Source organism: Cucurbita pepo, chromosome 18 (assembly GCF_057944985.1).
Source record: "Cucurbita pepo subsp. pepo isolate OVF chromosome 18, ASM5794498v1, whole genome shotgun sequence".
In the NCBI taxonomy this organism is placed as follows: Eukaryota; Viridiplantae; Streptophyta; class Magnoliopsida; order Cucurbitales; family Cucurbitaceae; genus Cucurbita; species Cucurbita pepo.
In genome coordinates this window covers 9,243,161-9,259,447 of record NC_141815.1, presented here as the reverse complement: position 1 = coordinate 9,259,447, position 16,287 = coordinate 9,243,161, and the positions used below count along the sequence as shown (strand labels likewise).

The window sequence follows — 16,287 nt, the reverse complement described above, 5'->3', positions numbered from 1 at the left end:
TAACGACGATACGTAATGGGGTAAAACAAACAATATCTACTAGTAGTGGTCTCGGGCGATTACAAATGGTATCAGAGCCAAACACTGGACGATATGTCAGCGAGAACGCTGGGCTCCAAGGAGGTGGATTGTGAGATTCCACATCAATTGGAGAAACGAAACATTTCTTATTAAGTAGACGTATTTTAAAACTATGAGACTGACAGCAATACATAACAAGCCAAAATGGAGAATATCTGCTAGTGGTGAACTTCGGCAACATGTAGTCTCTAAATCTTAACAAAGTTTCAGCTGCATTGAAAGATAACCATAGAAGCACCCATCAAACAACAAGATATGAATACACTATCATATTCCTTACCAGTTATCCTTGCAGGAGCATTTCCCATTTGAAAAATGATGAAATCTATTTGAATCTCTCAAGATTATTTGCCTTCTAATACTCATAGATGCAAACTTCATGAACTCATGGCAATCGCTGCAAATCCGAATGTTCTTTATGATCCTTATTGGACTAACTCCATTACCTTTCTTAATCAAACCAAAGACAAGCGCAAGTTTCTCGCTGTGGAAACATATGGATTTCAACTTCTCCTCCTCTCCAACATCATGCAAGACCAGATTTGTATTAGGCCTAAATCCCTGTTCTTGAAGTTTTCTTATCAATATCTTCAATTCCTCATAGATTTGTTCTGTTTCTGGGTGTGTTCGATCTTCGGATGTGAATTTGTGCACCTCATTATCAATCTCAATCCAACTGTACCCAGCAAACTTCTTCACATTCTTGTTCTTCATCACACTCCTAACTGCTGCTACATCCTTCCATCTACCCATAGAGGCATACATATTTGAGAGCATAATATATGGCACAGCATTGGTAGGATCCAATTCGAAGAGATGCCTACCTGCCATTTCTGCTCTTGCAACATCACCCTTTGTTGCACTAACAGATAGAAGTGTGGACCATATCAGGAAATCTGGTTCATGGGGCATACTTTTTATTAGATTAACTGCTTGATCGATGCGACCCGAACGTCCTAGGAGATTGACCATACATGCGTAATGATCCGAACTAGGCGTCAATCCGTGTTGATTGCTTATAGAATCGAAGAACATCTGCCCTTGTTCAATCAAATTAGAATGGAGACAAGCAGATAAAACGCCTACAAAAGTAACATTATCAGGTTTGAATTTCTCTTGCAACATATTTTCAAAGAGTTCAAGGGTGTCCTTATCACGTCCGTTTTGTGCATAGCCAACAATCATAGCATTCCATGTAATCACATTCCTAGTTGGCATCACGTCGAAGACTGACCTTGCGTCCTCGATTAAACCACATTTGGAATACATGTCGATTAATGCGCTTGAGACGAGTAAATTGTTATCAAGCCCAGCAAGAATTGATTTTCCATGGATTGCCTGACCATGATATAGAGATGCTAATTTGGCACATGAACTGACGACGCTGGATAATGTGTAGCTGTCGGGTTCAAAGTGTTCTAATAGCATTTCGTTGAACAACAACAGTGCATCCTCTTCTCTGCCGCTTTTTGCATAACCCACCAACATGGCTGTCCAGCAAACAATATCCTTGTCTTTAAACTCATTAAATACCCTTCTTGCTTCATCTGCACGCCCACATTGACAGTAAGCTGCGATCACAGTTGACAAGGTAACTTGATCAGGCATGTGACCAGACAAGCGCATTTCATGTAACAAACCAATGCACTTCTCAGGCTGTCCATTCTTTACATACCCAGATATCATCAAGTTCCAAGAAACCAAATTCTTGTTAGTGAGACGATCAAACAACCACCTTGCCTGTTCAATCTCACCACATTTAGCATACATATCTGTTAAAGCATTGAAAATGAACACATTCCCTAAATAGTTATGCACAATAACACTCCCATGAATCTGTTTCCCACGCCTCAAATCCAACAATTGTGCAGATGCATTCAATGCGCTTACATTTGTATACTCCGTAGGTGCAAGACCCTCCCTCTGCATTCTTCTGAAAAGCTCAAGCGACTCTTTTGGAAAACTATTTCCAGACAAACCTGCTATGATCGTATTGTATGAAACTGAATCGCGGTAAGGCATTCGATCAAATGTCGCCTGCAAATCCGGGATGGACCCTGATTTAGCATACGCAGAGAGCAGAGCATTCCAGGAGAAAACATCCCTTTCAAGCATTTTATCAAACAGGTTTTGGGCATCCCGAAGCTTCCCGAATTTTGCGTACAAATGAAGTAGCTGATTGTGGAGAAAGGGATCAGGGGGTTGGAAAAGATGGTGTTCCATGTGGGACTGCAGTCTCTTAGCTTGGTCGATTTCATTTGCACGGACACATTCAAGGACCAATTGGGTGTAGGCCTCAGAGGTGGCGGTGCTTCGAGAGCAAAGCAAGTCTACTGCTTGCCGCAGCTTGGATTTTGCTTTCATTTTCAGTCGTCTCGAGTTTGAATTCGAGATTGAAAAATCTAGGCGTCTCTTAAAAAAAAAAATGAGGTCGTTAACGGTTAACGGTTAACCAGGCCACGTTTCCGGTCGGAATTTGGACATGGTAGCCTCTAAGACTCACTCTGATTCGACGTCCTCGTGTGATACTTCATGTGTCGGTCTGTATCAAATATTTTGTTCTCTTGACTTCTTTCCAAAAAATAGAAAATATTAATATATTTGTTTTTCATTTTTTTTTTAAACACGACACAAAATAACCCATCACTACAGACATAAATGCTCAATTTGTTTTTTTAAATAAAAAATCATACCATCGTCCATGTGTCTCAAATTTTATTTCCCTTGGTTTATATTTCAAATTTATAAGGAGAAAAAAATTCTGTTATCTGGTAAAGATTTTAGTCCTCTTTTTTTTTTTTTTTTTTTTTTTTTTTTTTTTTTTTAATTTTGTTATTTTTATTTGCTAAAATATTCTTATTTCATTTTTAATTGGAGAAATATACCAGCCTTTTGTATCCCTATCTGAATCCAATTTTAAAAAATTACAAAATTATATTAAAAAGGATAGAATCAATCTCGTAGAAGTTAGAACTATGATGTTGATAAATCCAAGTTCACTCATATTGAATTGAAAGAATTTTTTATTTTTCTAATAAAACTATGTTTTAAATCTCTTTCATAAAATAATATTTCACCACACTACCCAAAAGAGAATTAGGGTGCTGAAATGATAGCTCAACTTTAGAATTCTATCGAACATATTGATCTACCATAGGTCAGACAAAAGTTATGACATTCGAGGTTACTTCAAGGTTAAGGCCCTATCTATTGCTACCCATATGTGAGGCGTCCTCTCTTAGCATTTGGCAAACCCCGATGTCAGGCCATCTCTTGCTTTCGTCATTCTTTCTCCTACTCTATATTAGTTGAACTAAAAACTTAGACAATTCACAAACCTTCTGCTTTGGACTTTGGAGGGCCTGAAGCTTTAACTACGACCAGGCTCAAAGGGACTACTTGATAAATAAAGCTCCTACTAAAAGAATGTGAATAACTCAACATTCATAGGAATGTTTAATTTACTGAAAGTCAACCATGCTGGCATCGAAAGGACTCGTAACGATCGTTCACAATTAACTTCAACAACAGTTGGGAATGTGTTGACACTGAAGCTAAGTTTGGTTCCAATTCCATCTATCATCCTCTGTCCGAAGTCCAACCAATGGCTACACTGATGGACCGGATAAGTCGACTCGGAAACAATAGCCAAAACATTTATCATGCTCAAAATATTCGGAATCTATTATTTGAATTCATCAATAGCTGCAAACACGTCGTTTCGTTACGTTTTCGACGGAAAACCAATCAAGGAAATGGAAAAGAAAATGGGAGCTTTCAACAAAAATAGACAGAGCGAACTATCAGTCAAAGCAGTTGTTCTGGTTAGGCATATCAAAGTAGAAGATGGTTCTTTGTGAGCTAATATTAAAGCGAAGATGAGAAATTTGATGAATAAAGACCCAAGAAAGTGCGTAAAAAGATCCGTCGGCTATCAAAATTTAAATTAGATCCTGTTAAAACGTGGATTTAGCAAAGGGAAAAATATATGATAAGACTACAAAATTTCGCCGTCCGCTAGAAATTATCATACTATGCCTCAACATGTACCTGCCAAGGTTGTCAAATATATATGTAGCTAACATCCTTTCTGAAAGTTATCCCATCATCATAAGCTGATCTTTCAGTGCCACGGATTTCTCCTTTTTATTCCTGTTCTTTTCGAACTGGCAGTGGAACTGGATTTCTGCAAATCGATAACCATCAAATAGCAATAATTAAAGGATGCAAAATTGGTGTCAGGTCAACCAAGTGAACAGCACTTGAAGTATACATACCGTCTTCGACTTTTTAGTCTTTCCCCTTATTCTGTTCTTTGGAGATTTCAATTTGTAGATTCTTACCATCCAATGGTGAGTGGTGAATACCTAAAAAGATCCATATTCACATCAAAAACCCCATGATAGTACAGTGCATAGCAACTTGTAAATATGTACAGCTGGTCACAAAAACTGAAAACTACTTAATAAGTTACAACTCATTGACTTCATTAAGACTGTTGCAAAAATATGATAAAATTGGATCTGACAACTTGGATTAAGTGGAACTGCTACAAAGAAGCGAAGATAAATGGTTGGACAGAAAAACATGAGACTCTTCAAAGTGAAGCACATGGATAGTTCCATTTTTCTAGTAGTTTAATTTTCATTACTTGGCTCATGGTACAAGTCTCCTCCATCTTATAACCCCCTCCCCTCCCTCCTACCCCCGGGGGAAGGAATTTCTTGAATCAAATTTTCTATCACGAGAAAAATTGTTCTTTCCTCTATGGAAGATTTTATTGTTTACCTCTTCAAAATGCGAAAGTTTAAAATATTTCTTCCCAATTTCTGTCTGCCTCACCCTGTCATATCCTTTACCATCTGTCTCCACGAACCTGCAGCCAAAAGAACAGAAAAGAATAAGAATTATAACGGTGAAAAAAGAACTATAAAAACCAAGAAAGAAACAATGCCTATTTAACAAATCATGAGCTGCACTAAATAATTACAAACCTGTAGTACGAGAGTTTGTACATGAGACTATTTAGCATTGTTGGAGTGGCCTGAGAATCAATGCGATACTGACCATCTCTCTTTACAAAGAAAGAAAAGGGAGAAGACAAATTAGAGGTTAGAGAATTTTGTTTACAAACTAGACTTCAAACAAGTCAAAAAGCACCAAGTTTCAGTGTGTGAACATACAATAGAGAAATATGGACTTAAAAGTGCCTTAAAAGAAAAAAGAAGAAGAAGAAGAACACTTACTAGGTAATCCGGTTCCTTGATATGAGGGAATACACCACCTCCTATACGAACCATCCACAAGAACTTATTGATATCATCACTTGGGTACCCAACAAAACCTGCAGAGACAGCAAAGAAATCAGAACAAATATTTTCAGTTGTTAAGATGATTCAGCAAAAGTGTATATTTTACTATGATCAATTACAAGAATGATAAATTTACGCATAAACATTTTCAAAACAAGAATTCACAACATTTCTCTGTGAGCGGTCTGCAATCCAATAGTTTGGGCTTAGTGCAATATGGGGACATTTTCTTTTAAATCAGTTTGCAGCATTAATACCTCCCAAATGAGGAATCCACATCAAGACATTCACTTGCAACAAGGTGGTTGTTAGTTCATTTAAGGGCCTTGAACAAGGAAATACCTGAATGAACCAACTTCCACAGAAATACTTTCTCCACTACCAAGAGCAAAGTCATCAATCGCCTCTACTAGAACCTTACATCTTCCAGTTTCTCATATCTTTAATTTCTCATTGCGACAGTTTTCCAAGAGTGAGTTTTTCTTCACAGGCATGAAAATAAGAGATCCTTTTCAAAAATATATACATCCTTTTTTAAAAAAAAAACATGAAAATAAGAGGTTTTCTTGCGCTGAAAAAAATATAACCGAGGAAATATAATGGAAAGAGGCAAATTTCCAACCCAAGTGTCATTCCAGAATGAGGTTTTCTGACCCTTTTTCTTTTTTGAAAGGGAAACATCCATAGAGAATTTCATTGATAATATGAAATTAAAAAAAGAAGACCTAGCCGTAGGAATTACAACGAAAACTCATACAATGGGCCATGATGGAGGATAAGCCACAAGAGCCAAAAGGGATAGTGATTCAAGGACTCCTGGTACTCTACGTTTTCTTAATATTAAGTAGTACATTTGTGGCAGACCATGATTTTTTATATTTTGTAGTCCATCGGTGTTCATGCTTCATGAATATTACTAAGTCTTATGCCACAACTCGCTTGTTTCTTTTGAAAATATCCACAATCATTTTGTCATAAATGCCTCATTCTTTATACTCTGATTTCTGATTCCCGGCTCCTGAACCTCCGCATACCAAAATCTTGGAGGCTGTATACCAGTCAATCAAATGTTTCAATTGCCCTTCACTATCACCAAAAAGATTAACTCATTTTTCTCTAAACCTAGAGTTGCCTTCCTTGATAAAAGGATCAAGGACAGGGTACATTGGAAGACTTGAAAGAACAGAACTAGAAAGAGTCGACCACACTCCCTTAATGAACAGAATTTCCTCCTCCCCAATTTTGTCAAAATTTTCTCCAAAATACGGTTCTAAAAGTCAAGTTTTCTAGGATTATCATGCAAGGCACACCTAAATGCAAATAGGGGAAGAGCTTCTAATGTGCAACGTGAGGTGGTCCCAAATTCGTGAATGTCCAAACATTACCGTAGTCAGCCAATACAAAGAACATCCCAACTAGTAGACATAAAATGGGAATGGGAAGTCACCCTATCTAATCTCCCTACGAGCGCCACAGGGCTAGCTATTTTCTTCTCGATGGATAGACACAGGACTAGCTAGATTTTCCTTTATCACAGCTTTTCCAAGGTCAAATTTAAAGAGTTTCCTCCCGTCTTGGCGATTTTGTTAAAGGAATACCTACTTTGATATCCCAGCTAGAGCTTTAGTTTAGCAGAAGGTGATAAACTAAGGTCACCAAACTAATAGACTAAGAATCCTTAATTATCATTGCCTTCTTTTTTTGTATCATCCAATTTTTCTACATCCTGCAGTTTGGAACAAATCCATAAACCATGTCTGAAAATGTACCAAAAAATTTCAGGAACGTTATCATGAAACCATCCGGCCAAGAGACTTATCCCCTGCAAGCTTACAGTAACAGCAATAACCCCGGATACCATATTCAAACAACCATTAATAAAGGCTTCAATTAAATTCTTTGGGAATCCTCTTTCTTATATAACTTGGTGAAAATATGAATGATTTCCTTTTCAACATCTTTTCTTCAACCAGCCACCAAGCTAACTCCCTCTTCATTAATTTGAAGTCATCCCAACCCTCAGTCTTTTCCTCTATCTAGTAGTGTTTTTGAAAGCGCAAGGCGTACTAAAGCGCAAGGGGAAAAGAAGACACATTTTAGAGAGGCATACTATGTACAAAAGAAACTACATAAAAATATAGGCACTTGTATATATACACAATTATAAACCTTCATGGAAGAAAATGAAGTTTAGTTGTCCCATCGTAAGAAACTTGGACTTAAAAAATAGCAAAAAGTTAAAGAGAGAGAGAAACTAATTTTCAAGTCTCTTTTTTCAAACTAAGAGTGGGATGGAGAGAGGAGAATCGAGTGAGGACTGTGAGTGAAATGGAGAGAGAGAGATGTCCCAATTCAAGTGAATTACAACAAACTTCTCCAATTGGACAAAAGTGTAGCAAGGATATAAGGATGAAAAAGAGGTAACCTTCCTCTACATAATTTTTCATGAGACCACCAAGTGACATTAAAGTCTCCTCCAGTATAACTCCTAGACAGTATCCTAATAGGCTTTCTAGTTCCAACCACGAGAAATGACTCCCCAACATTCCATAGGCCCATCAATATTAGTAATCACACAGCTCCTTATCAGTTAGAACCATTTTTTAATATAAACAAATGCCTCCTTTCAACACTTCAACTAGTTTAATCCTGTTTTCATCCCATAGAATTAGGATACCCCAGGATCTGCCTAATTCCACTTCAGTCCAACTATCCCGAAAAACCTCATAATGATTTGATTAATCTCCAATCCACCATTTCCATTTCAATTCTTGGAACAACACAGTTTCTTAAAATAAGGCTTACAGACTTCTTAGTTTATCATGCTATTAATGTAAATTTAAGTACATTAATCTTTTGGCTTGTATTTTTAACAAACTCATAGCCATTCAACTTTAACTATAAAAAAAAAAAAAAAAAAAAAAAAAAAAAAAAAAAAAAAAAATATTGAAGATGTAGTTAATTAAATCCAAATGAAAAACTTCACTGAATTGACTAAACAAAATTCCTGTAACTCGAAGAAACAAGGTAAAGTATAGTCATTCATAGGGGTACAAGCTAACCTCCAAAGACAATAAGCACATATTTTACATCCAGGGAATTGAAAATTTCCCAGGCTGCCTTTTCAGGAGAAGACATAGCAGTACCAACAGTTGCAATATGGGTATTGTTCCAGGTATTGTTGTCAACAATGACAGTGCGATTAGCCATAGCAGTAGTTTGATAACCATAGTCCCACCATGACGCAACCTGAGGAACATGTTTGAACAAGAAGCAACAAGACCACAGAAAAATTATTACCTATGATAGTTTATCCACAAACTTAGTAGGCTCTTGGGAACACTAAAAATTTCTATGTAGGAACATAAGAACAAGCAGAAACTTACTTTATCATCAACCTCAGTGTTGTGGCTTAACCAGGCATAAGCTTCTCTAAAGTCATCAAAAACATGAAGACCGTCACGGGTTCGAGAAGTTAAAACAATAGAAGGGGCTGAGTAAGCTTCTGCAGCTGCCCAAACACAATGAACCTACAACAGCCCATAAACAAGAAAACCAAGTCTGTAAATAAATATTGTAGGAGAAAAGGAGAACAAGGAGGGGAAGAAGCAAGAAAAATAGTTTCCTGTTTTATGTGCTATAAATGAGCAAGCTTGGACTAACATAGTTGTTCCTTTGCACATATTTGTAAGTAAAGTGTAAAGCCATAAATTTGAAAACATCACATATTTGCTCACATTCAACTTTGATATTATTATTACTATTATTTTATTAATTTATAGTGCTTTACTAAATGTAATTAAATCTGCCACTATATCCACTTTTACCACACAAGTATCTAGACTACCACCGTGTGTTTAACTCAAAGAACGCAAGAATAAATCAAGAAAAGGAAGAAATGATAGGTTATTTTTACATTTGTGGATGGTAAACCACACCACATGCATCTCAACTAATCTCACAAGACAACTTTTTGACCCTAAAATATTTGACAATGAAAAACTTGTAATATTTGTAATTTCCACGAAGAGTTATTACTATAGTTTAAACCAGATGATTTTGTTACAAGTAGCAATAAGTTCCCTCAATTAAGATGAAATCAAGTTAGAAGCGACCAGAAGCACAGGAAGTTCAAGAGTTCTCCCTCCCAGCAACAATCGATTTTCTTTTCAGTCACAGCCAACCACTATTTCCATTTCACATTTAATTTTTCACCTATGAAGAGCCTATATCGTTTAATCCTTTCTTTATTTCAAGTTTGTTATCTACCTTTCAAGTCCCGTTAATTCTTATACAATTCTTGGAGATAGAATTAACTCAATTAAGCCATTAAAGAAAGTTATCAATATAATTGAACAACTGAACATAATTAAGACTTAATGAGCAGCACCAATCAGCACTGCTATCTTTTTTTCTTTCTTTCTTTCTTTTTTTCTTTTGTGTGTGTGTGGGGGTGTGGGGGTGCAAAATAAAGGGTAAAGAAAGATAGGTTCAACTTACCACATAAAAGGCACCCAGCAAAACAAGTAAGAAAAGAGCAATGATAGATGTCACAAAAGGTAAAACTAGCAGCCTTTTACGGATTTGGGACTTGAGAGAAGGCTTTTCAACGGGCTCCTTTTCCTTCTTTCTATTCCTTCTTGAGGGACGTTCTTTAACTTTATCTTCACTTTTTTCAGGCTTCACCACATCATGTTGTGCTACAGTGGCATCAGGGATGGTATCTCCCACCTTAATTGTCAGACCCAAGGACCAGTATTAGAACTACTTCGATGGTCTTTTAAGAAGAAGAAGAAGAAGAAGAAAGGACAAACCACAGACATGACCAACATCATGGGATTAAAATTTGCTTACTTCTTGTGCATCCAGCGCTTCACCAGGCATCTGAAACTTAACAGACCGAGTAAAAACTTCAAAGGCTTGAGAAAGTGCAATTCCAGACATAATGCATGCTGCTGGGGCAAGTACAAGCATAAGACGCACCTGTAGTATCATCCAAATACAGATATGTTAAAAGGTAAATGATGGGCATTAAATAATTAAATTTTCATTTTGGATGTCAGAAAATGATTCTGACCATAACTCCAGAGAAGTACACTGCTGTTGCAATGTAGAGAACTACGAATGAGCTAGCATCAGATAATGGCGAAAAGCATGCCTATCAAAAGAAGGAACCTTGGTAAGATTTCAGATGATTGAAACATTTTAAAAAGAACAAATACACTAAAAAAATACGTACAATGATACCAGCTGGAACCAAGAATGCCAAAACGTTGATGTCCATAAAGTAAGAAGGCCAAGTAGGTGGTTGATGCTCACTAACACTAGCAATTATTGGAATGTACTTGCTTGCATAAGTTCTGTTCGATTGGAGCAAAAATCTATGAGTGGAGTGTTTCAGGAAATAAAGATAGAAAATAAAATATTAGATCATTAACGTAGACTGTAAAGAGACACTTCCTCATGCCAATGATATCATCGATAACTATTCCTGAAAATATAACAGTTACTTCCAAAAAGAAAGGGGAGGAAAATAAAAGGAAAAAGTTGAAATGTTTAAGTGCTAAAGCGTTAAAGTGGAACACAAGTGCACAACTCATGTTTTACATACCAATAACTCAAGGATAGACAAAGGCCAAAAAAACAAATAAGATACGTAGGATCAACTATGTGTTACATAAGAATAGCAGCCAAGAGATCAGATGTACCAATTTGCATAATTGTTTATATATATATATATATATAATATATGAAGGATCAAATCTCAGCTACATCACTATCAAATATGATCCATTCAATTATCAGAAAATTCATTAATAAATTAAAATAAAGACAACATGATTCTGTGAGCTGGTTTCTTACGGATCTAGAAGGCTCAAACTACGCCCACTCCACCCCATGGTTGGGCTGGAAGCAACAAGAGCTACAAGAACCACAACGGCTGCACAACAAACTACCCTGAAGAATGAAAAAAGAAGATGGAGGTCAATTACACATTCCTCCTGCAACGGCCTCAGCAGTGGGGTTTTGGGAGCTTATTTTTGTGGGGGGAGGGAGAGCATAGAAAGCTTACAGCCCAATCGATACGACGAGAGTAACAGCTACTTTAAACATCTTCTGGGAGAGAATTCCCTTGATATAATAAACAAGAGCCACCACATGGATAATGATGAAAACCTAAAACAAAACCAGGAACGTTAAGGAAACAAGTCATCAACAAAACAATTTTAAGAGACTAGATTATTGCTGAATTATTAAACACTTATGAAATATTAAGACAAATGAAAAAGAAAACAAACAAACAAAAAAACTTCAACACAAATAGCCATAAATCTTCTTGTTGATATTTAAAAATTTGTTTGTACTTGAGAGCTCTTGTTTTATGAAAGTCATAATCTAGAATACTCATTGTTTAAGGGTACTACAAATTAATGTCCTCCAATAATAACAAAAGAAAAAAAGAGCAAAGTGCAATTAAATGCTTCAATCATACAACTAAGTTAAAGGCAGTATGAAAACCAAATTTGAGCACTAACAAGACAATTTGCCAAAAATAATTACTAGACACCGTTCATCAATGTACCAGGAACAATACTAACCAAAAATGACGCAAAATGTTCTGATGTCATCACTGCATTAAATCCAACAACTGGCACCAGTGCAGCCAACAATGTTCCCAAGACAACCTGAATTGTGAAATTCGGTATTGCAAGATGAGCTAATGAATCACGCACAAAGGTTAACTTTTTACAGGGTATTACGGTTTTGCATTTTTAGTAATTTGTTCAAAATCTTCACACAAAAAAAATCATCAGAAAAAGACACTCCAAGTTAAGCCAGTCGACACTTACAAACGGAGCATATGCAATGTACAATCGAGAAGAATAGCGTCCAGTTACAATGCACAAAAGTGCATGCATCGGAATAAGATTAATAATGAATGTGTAACCTCCCCAAGAGCAAACCTGAAGGGAGAGGGACATGAAGAAATAAATAAATAGAAGAAGAAGCCGAAAAGAAAAATATGAAACTCATGGGAACGCAAATAAGATAAATAAAGACTAAAATTATAAAATGATGAAGCACAAATAAAGGTATCAACAGAACAGGAATGTAAGTCTTACCATGTAGAAATATGCAATGGCGTTTAAAGTGGCATAGAAAAGGGATCCCGTATTCAATGTCTGCATTTCATATGCAACCAATTCAGTATGATTAAGTAGAACATAATAAAACAATGTACGTCTCATGCATCAATGAACTTTGCTTCCTATTAAAATAATAATAATGAATATAATAATAAGAATATGGTATATAAAATTAAGCATCTGAGAAGCATCATACAGATGAATTCATTGAACAGTAACTCAATCTGACTACAGCAAATCAACTTCTTTAGAAATAATATTTGATCACCATTAAATTAAGCATGCCACTATCCTGGACAAATTTACATTTTACTCATATAACAAAACCTGACCTTTAAATAAAGATAGAAAGTGAAGATCAGAGCAAATATAGCTACAGCTTCATTGTCATAGCTGCCAGCTACAGACCGCGATATATATGACGGAACCTGAAAAAAAAATGAAGTAGCAACTAAAGTATGTATTTTCACATACATGCATTGGAAAGTTTTAAACAAGCCCACATTTCTTATTAAACAAACATGATCTAGAATGTATTCTGGTCCAGCAGCCTCCGTGCAGGGAAGAGTTTTGAGATTTTGCAGCAAATTTACATTGGGACTTGGTTCATACGAAAGCAACACGACAAATACAAGACATATTGACCATTCCATTAAAAATAGAATGATAGAAATTGGACGTAGATCAAACTTTGTGGAGGTATGGGTTATTAGCAATGAGGAGTAACCATTTCAATAAGAAACACTAACAATCTGAGCACTCAGCCATACTGAGCTTAAGGTCGCTACAATTAACTGATTGGGTGTGGCAAATAAATGAATAAAACTTAAAATGTCCAGAGTTCTAGTGAATAGGGAAATGTCAAATGGTTGGTGTTTGATGTTATTGGGAAGTGGAGATTCATAGTTTTACAAATATCAGTGATGTGTAAATACCATGGCTAAAAGAGCTGCAGCTGTCAATCCAGCACCAGCACCTTTAACTTCCTGAGAAATAGCACTGGGGGATTATTTTGACAATCAGAGAGCATGATGTTCAAAAAAATATGGCACGTTGCAGGAATCCAAACCTTTGTTAACAGGTAAGTTGCCCATGAAGCAAAAGCAGAGAATATGGGTGCAGTGAATACACAAACAGTTTCCACAGACAAAGGAATGTTCATGGCATTTAATACCCTAGCAGAAAGCAATAAAGAGAACATTAATCGGTATAGGGCTCTAATAGCAAGGATTATAATTTCTTCCACCACGTTAAGAAGAGGCATCGGTAAGGAATGCTCGTCTCCTTAACTGATAGACAGGTGAGATGATTAGAAGGATTGATATTTGTGAATCAACTAATATAAGTTCTCAAATACACACCGCCATAATGTGCCTGCAGTTAGTGTGAGACCGGGATAAACGGTTCCACCAATTACTCGCCCAAGAGGATACCTAAAGAACATTGACAGACGAAACCGCTTTACAGCTGTTAGAGTAAAAGAAACGAAAGTCCGATGCATGAAGACTTAGCTCTGAGGAATTTGCTGCCCAACAATGTAAAACTTACCAGGTCCGATCATCAAACCAGTTCCAAAATTCATAAATTCCCTTCTTTGAAAGATACTGAAAAGAAAAACACAGAAATCATCTTCCGGTGAAGCTGTGGATGTAATTTGAAGAGGATGGCATGCAAGATTATCGAGCAAGGCTAGCATACTATGCCCGTAATCCCTAGCCTTCATTGTAAGAAATTCGTATAAGCGATAAAATGAACAAGTCTACGTCAGAAAACAAACCTGAGTAACTCTGTAATTAAAATAAGGATCAAATTCGTGAATAACACTCTCATACTTTATCACCTGCAAATCATTGCACGAAACAATGTGACTAAACACTTATACTAACATAACATAATAAAAAAGTCAACCAAATTACAGACTCTGGACCCTCTATGAACAAAAATCCTCGTGTCGTATAGACAAACGAGACAGATGTAGCATTCGAGCAATAATTTACAACGAGCGGACAAAACGTGGATCCTTAATCCGAACCATCGTTTCTTTACTCGGCTTTGTCGTCGATCCAGATGAATAATTAAGAGAGTTTCAGATCAAGAGTCGAGGAGAAATAAGAGATCGAAAAACTTACAGAGAAAAGCCGAATTGAGAATGCGAGAACGCCGATCAAGATGAGAATGAGGAAGGATAGAACATTTCCGAATGCGTCCCTAAGCGTTGATTCCTTGGAGGAAACTGAAGCCGCCATTGACGGCCAGATAGAGGTTTGAGAGCGAGTGTCAGAGGAAAGACCGCGAAACGAGAGTAGGTTGCAGCAACTCAACTGGAAGAGAACCGGGAAGGTACAGACGACTTTGCAAACATGGATTCCCGAGTCTAAGTCCCAAGTCCAATTTTCCTTACCCTCGAAATTACTCGATGGATGGATTAATCCATAAAAATTACTATTTGACTTTCATGATTTTACGACGATAATGGGCATATCGACCAATCACAAAATTACAACTACTATTTTTCTTTTGAAAAACTACCCTTTTTTATTTATTTCTATTTAATTCTTAGCTTTCAATTTAAATGTTTACATTTTTACCATTCATTTTTTACTGAATACCAATTTTCAATCATTACTGTTAATATACATTAATTTATAAATTAAATGATTTTCCTATTAAAATTAATTGCAAGTTTCCAAATTAAAATTATTTTAAATTAATTAGTTGACAAACATCAAATAACACAAGTGAATAGTATAAAATATAAAATATTGAAAGTTAGAGATCATATTAAAAAAAATTAAATTTAAAATTTGTTACATTTTTTAATTTAGAGAATATATTCAAAACTTAAGTACCGAAATAACTTTACAACACGAGACTAAATTACAAAAAGTAACCGTAAATTTTTTACCGTTTTAAAAGTATCAATATTATTATTATTGAGTTTTTATAAATTTGTTAGCATATTTTGATTTAATTTTGTACCTGTGACATAATTTGGGACTCCACGTGTCTCTTTTCAAAACGTAACACATTTATTTGAGATTGTTTTCTTCAAAACATTTTTATCTTCTATTGGTGTTTAACATCAAACTAATAAGTATTTCTTGTAGTACAACGACATAAAATCACTACAAAAATTACTTTATTTCGAACACAAACAATGTTATTTACGATACAAGCCAGGATAAAATTAATATAGAAACAAAATAACTCAATGTGTTTATCCATTATATCACACCAATATCAAACGAGGAAAAGTAGGAAAGAACAAGTTAAATTAAAATAGACTATTTATTTGTAGATAATGAGTTGTGGGAGGAGGGAGCCACCATTGGAATAAAATGCTTTCGTGGATCTAAGTTTTGATAATAGCGTGTTTTTTATATCTTTATTGATATTTAAAAATGACGTTTAGAGAATTCGAAGTTATTAAATCTAAAATTATTTAGTATGTAGACTTAAATATTGTGAATTTTCAGTGCTTAGTTGTTTAGTGTTAATTAATATATGTGTGTGTGAAGTATATAGTTGTTTCGTATAATTTTGGGAAAAGTCATATTCAACGTGGAAAATTGTTTAATATAAAGTTCTAAAAGATATCGGTCTATTATCACTCGATAAATTTTTTTAATAGATTTTTAAATTATTATATCCCGTTGTCTTTTTAAAATGTATATATATATTTTGCTCTTTAAATTTATATTTTAAATAAGTTTACTAATTTATTTATTATTTATTTGTTGTGTTGT

At 35.5% G+C, this 16,287-nt stretch overlaps 2 protein-coding genes across 2 annotated transcripts; both read right to left on the bottom strand.

Annotated features, from left to right (window-relative positions):
• Nucleotides 1–273: 273 nt before the first annotated feature.
• Nucleotides 274–2,670, bottom strand: LOC111780389 (pentatricopeptide repeat-containing protein At2g22070). Its single transcript, XM_023660770.2, has one exon. The coding sequence runs from the start codon at nt 2,443–2,445 to the stop codon at nt 358–360; it is 2,088 nt and encodes a 695-aa protein (XP_023516538.2). The 5' UTR covers nt 2,446–2,670; the 3' UTR covers nt 274–357.
• Nucleotides 2,671–3,992: 1,322 nt separating this feature from the next.
• Nucleotides 3,993–14,938, bottom strand: LOC111780361 (dolichyl-diphosphooligosaccharide--protein glycosyltransferase subunit STT3A). Its single transcript, XM_023660737.2, has 23 exons — nt 14,671–14,938; nt 14,319–14,381; nt 14,090–14,145; nt 13,903–13,974; nt 13,611–13,716; nt 13,477–13,527; nt 12,874–12,969; nt 12,518–12,577; nt 12,245–12,358; nt 11,993–12,079; nt 11,467–11,570; nt 11,256–11,351; nt 10,633–10,753; nt 10,471–10,551; nt 10,248–10,376; nt 9,894–10,124; nt 8,780–8,923; nt 8,456–8,642; nt 5,328–5,425; nt 5,076–5,155; nt 4,870–4,957; nt 4,359–4,448; nt 3,993–4,267 (listed from the first exon to the last, which is right to left on the bottom strand). The coding sequence occupies exons 1-23, from the start codon at nt 14,785–14,787 to the stop codon at nt 4,205–4,207; spliced, it is 2,334 nt and encodes a 777-aa protein (XP_023516505.1). The 5' UTR covers nt 14,788–14,938; the 3' UTR covers nt 3,993–4,204.
• Between the last annotated feature and the right edge of the window lie 1,349 nt (nt 14,939–16,287).

What these genes read in the sequence shown, in the direction of transcription:
- LOC111780361 (XM_023660737.2), bottom strand. Translation starts at nt 14,787, where the DNA reads ATGGCGGCTTCAGTTTCCTCCAAGGAATCAACGCTTAGGGACGCATTC. An exon ending in TGTGCTTATTGTCTTTGGAG is followed by an intron (nt 5,426 to 8,455) that starts GTTAGCTTGTAC and finishes CTGTCTCTGCAG; the next exon opens with GTTTTGTTGGGTACCCAAGT. An exon ending in AGACTAAAAAGTCGAAGACG is followed by an intron (nt 4,268 to 4,358) that starts GTATGTATACTT and finishes ATCGATTTGCAG; the next exon opens with AAATCCAGTTCCACTGCCAG.
- LOC111780389 (XM_023660770.2), bottom strand. Translation starts at nt 2,445, where the DNA reads ATGAAAGCAAAATCCAAGCTGCGGCAAGCAGTAGACTTGCTTTGCTCT.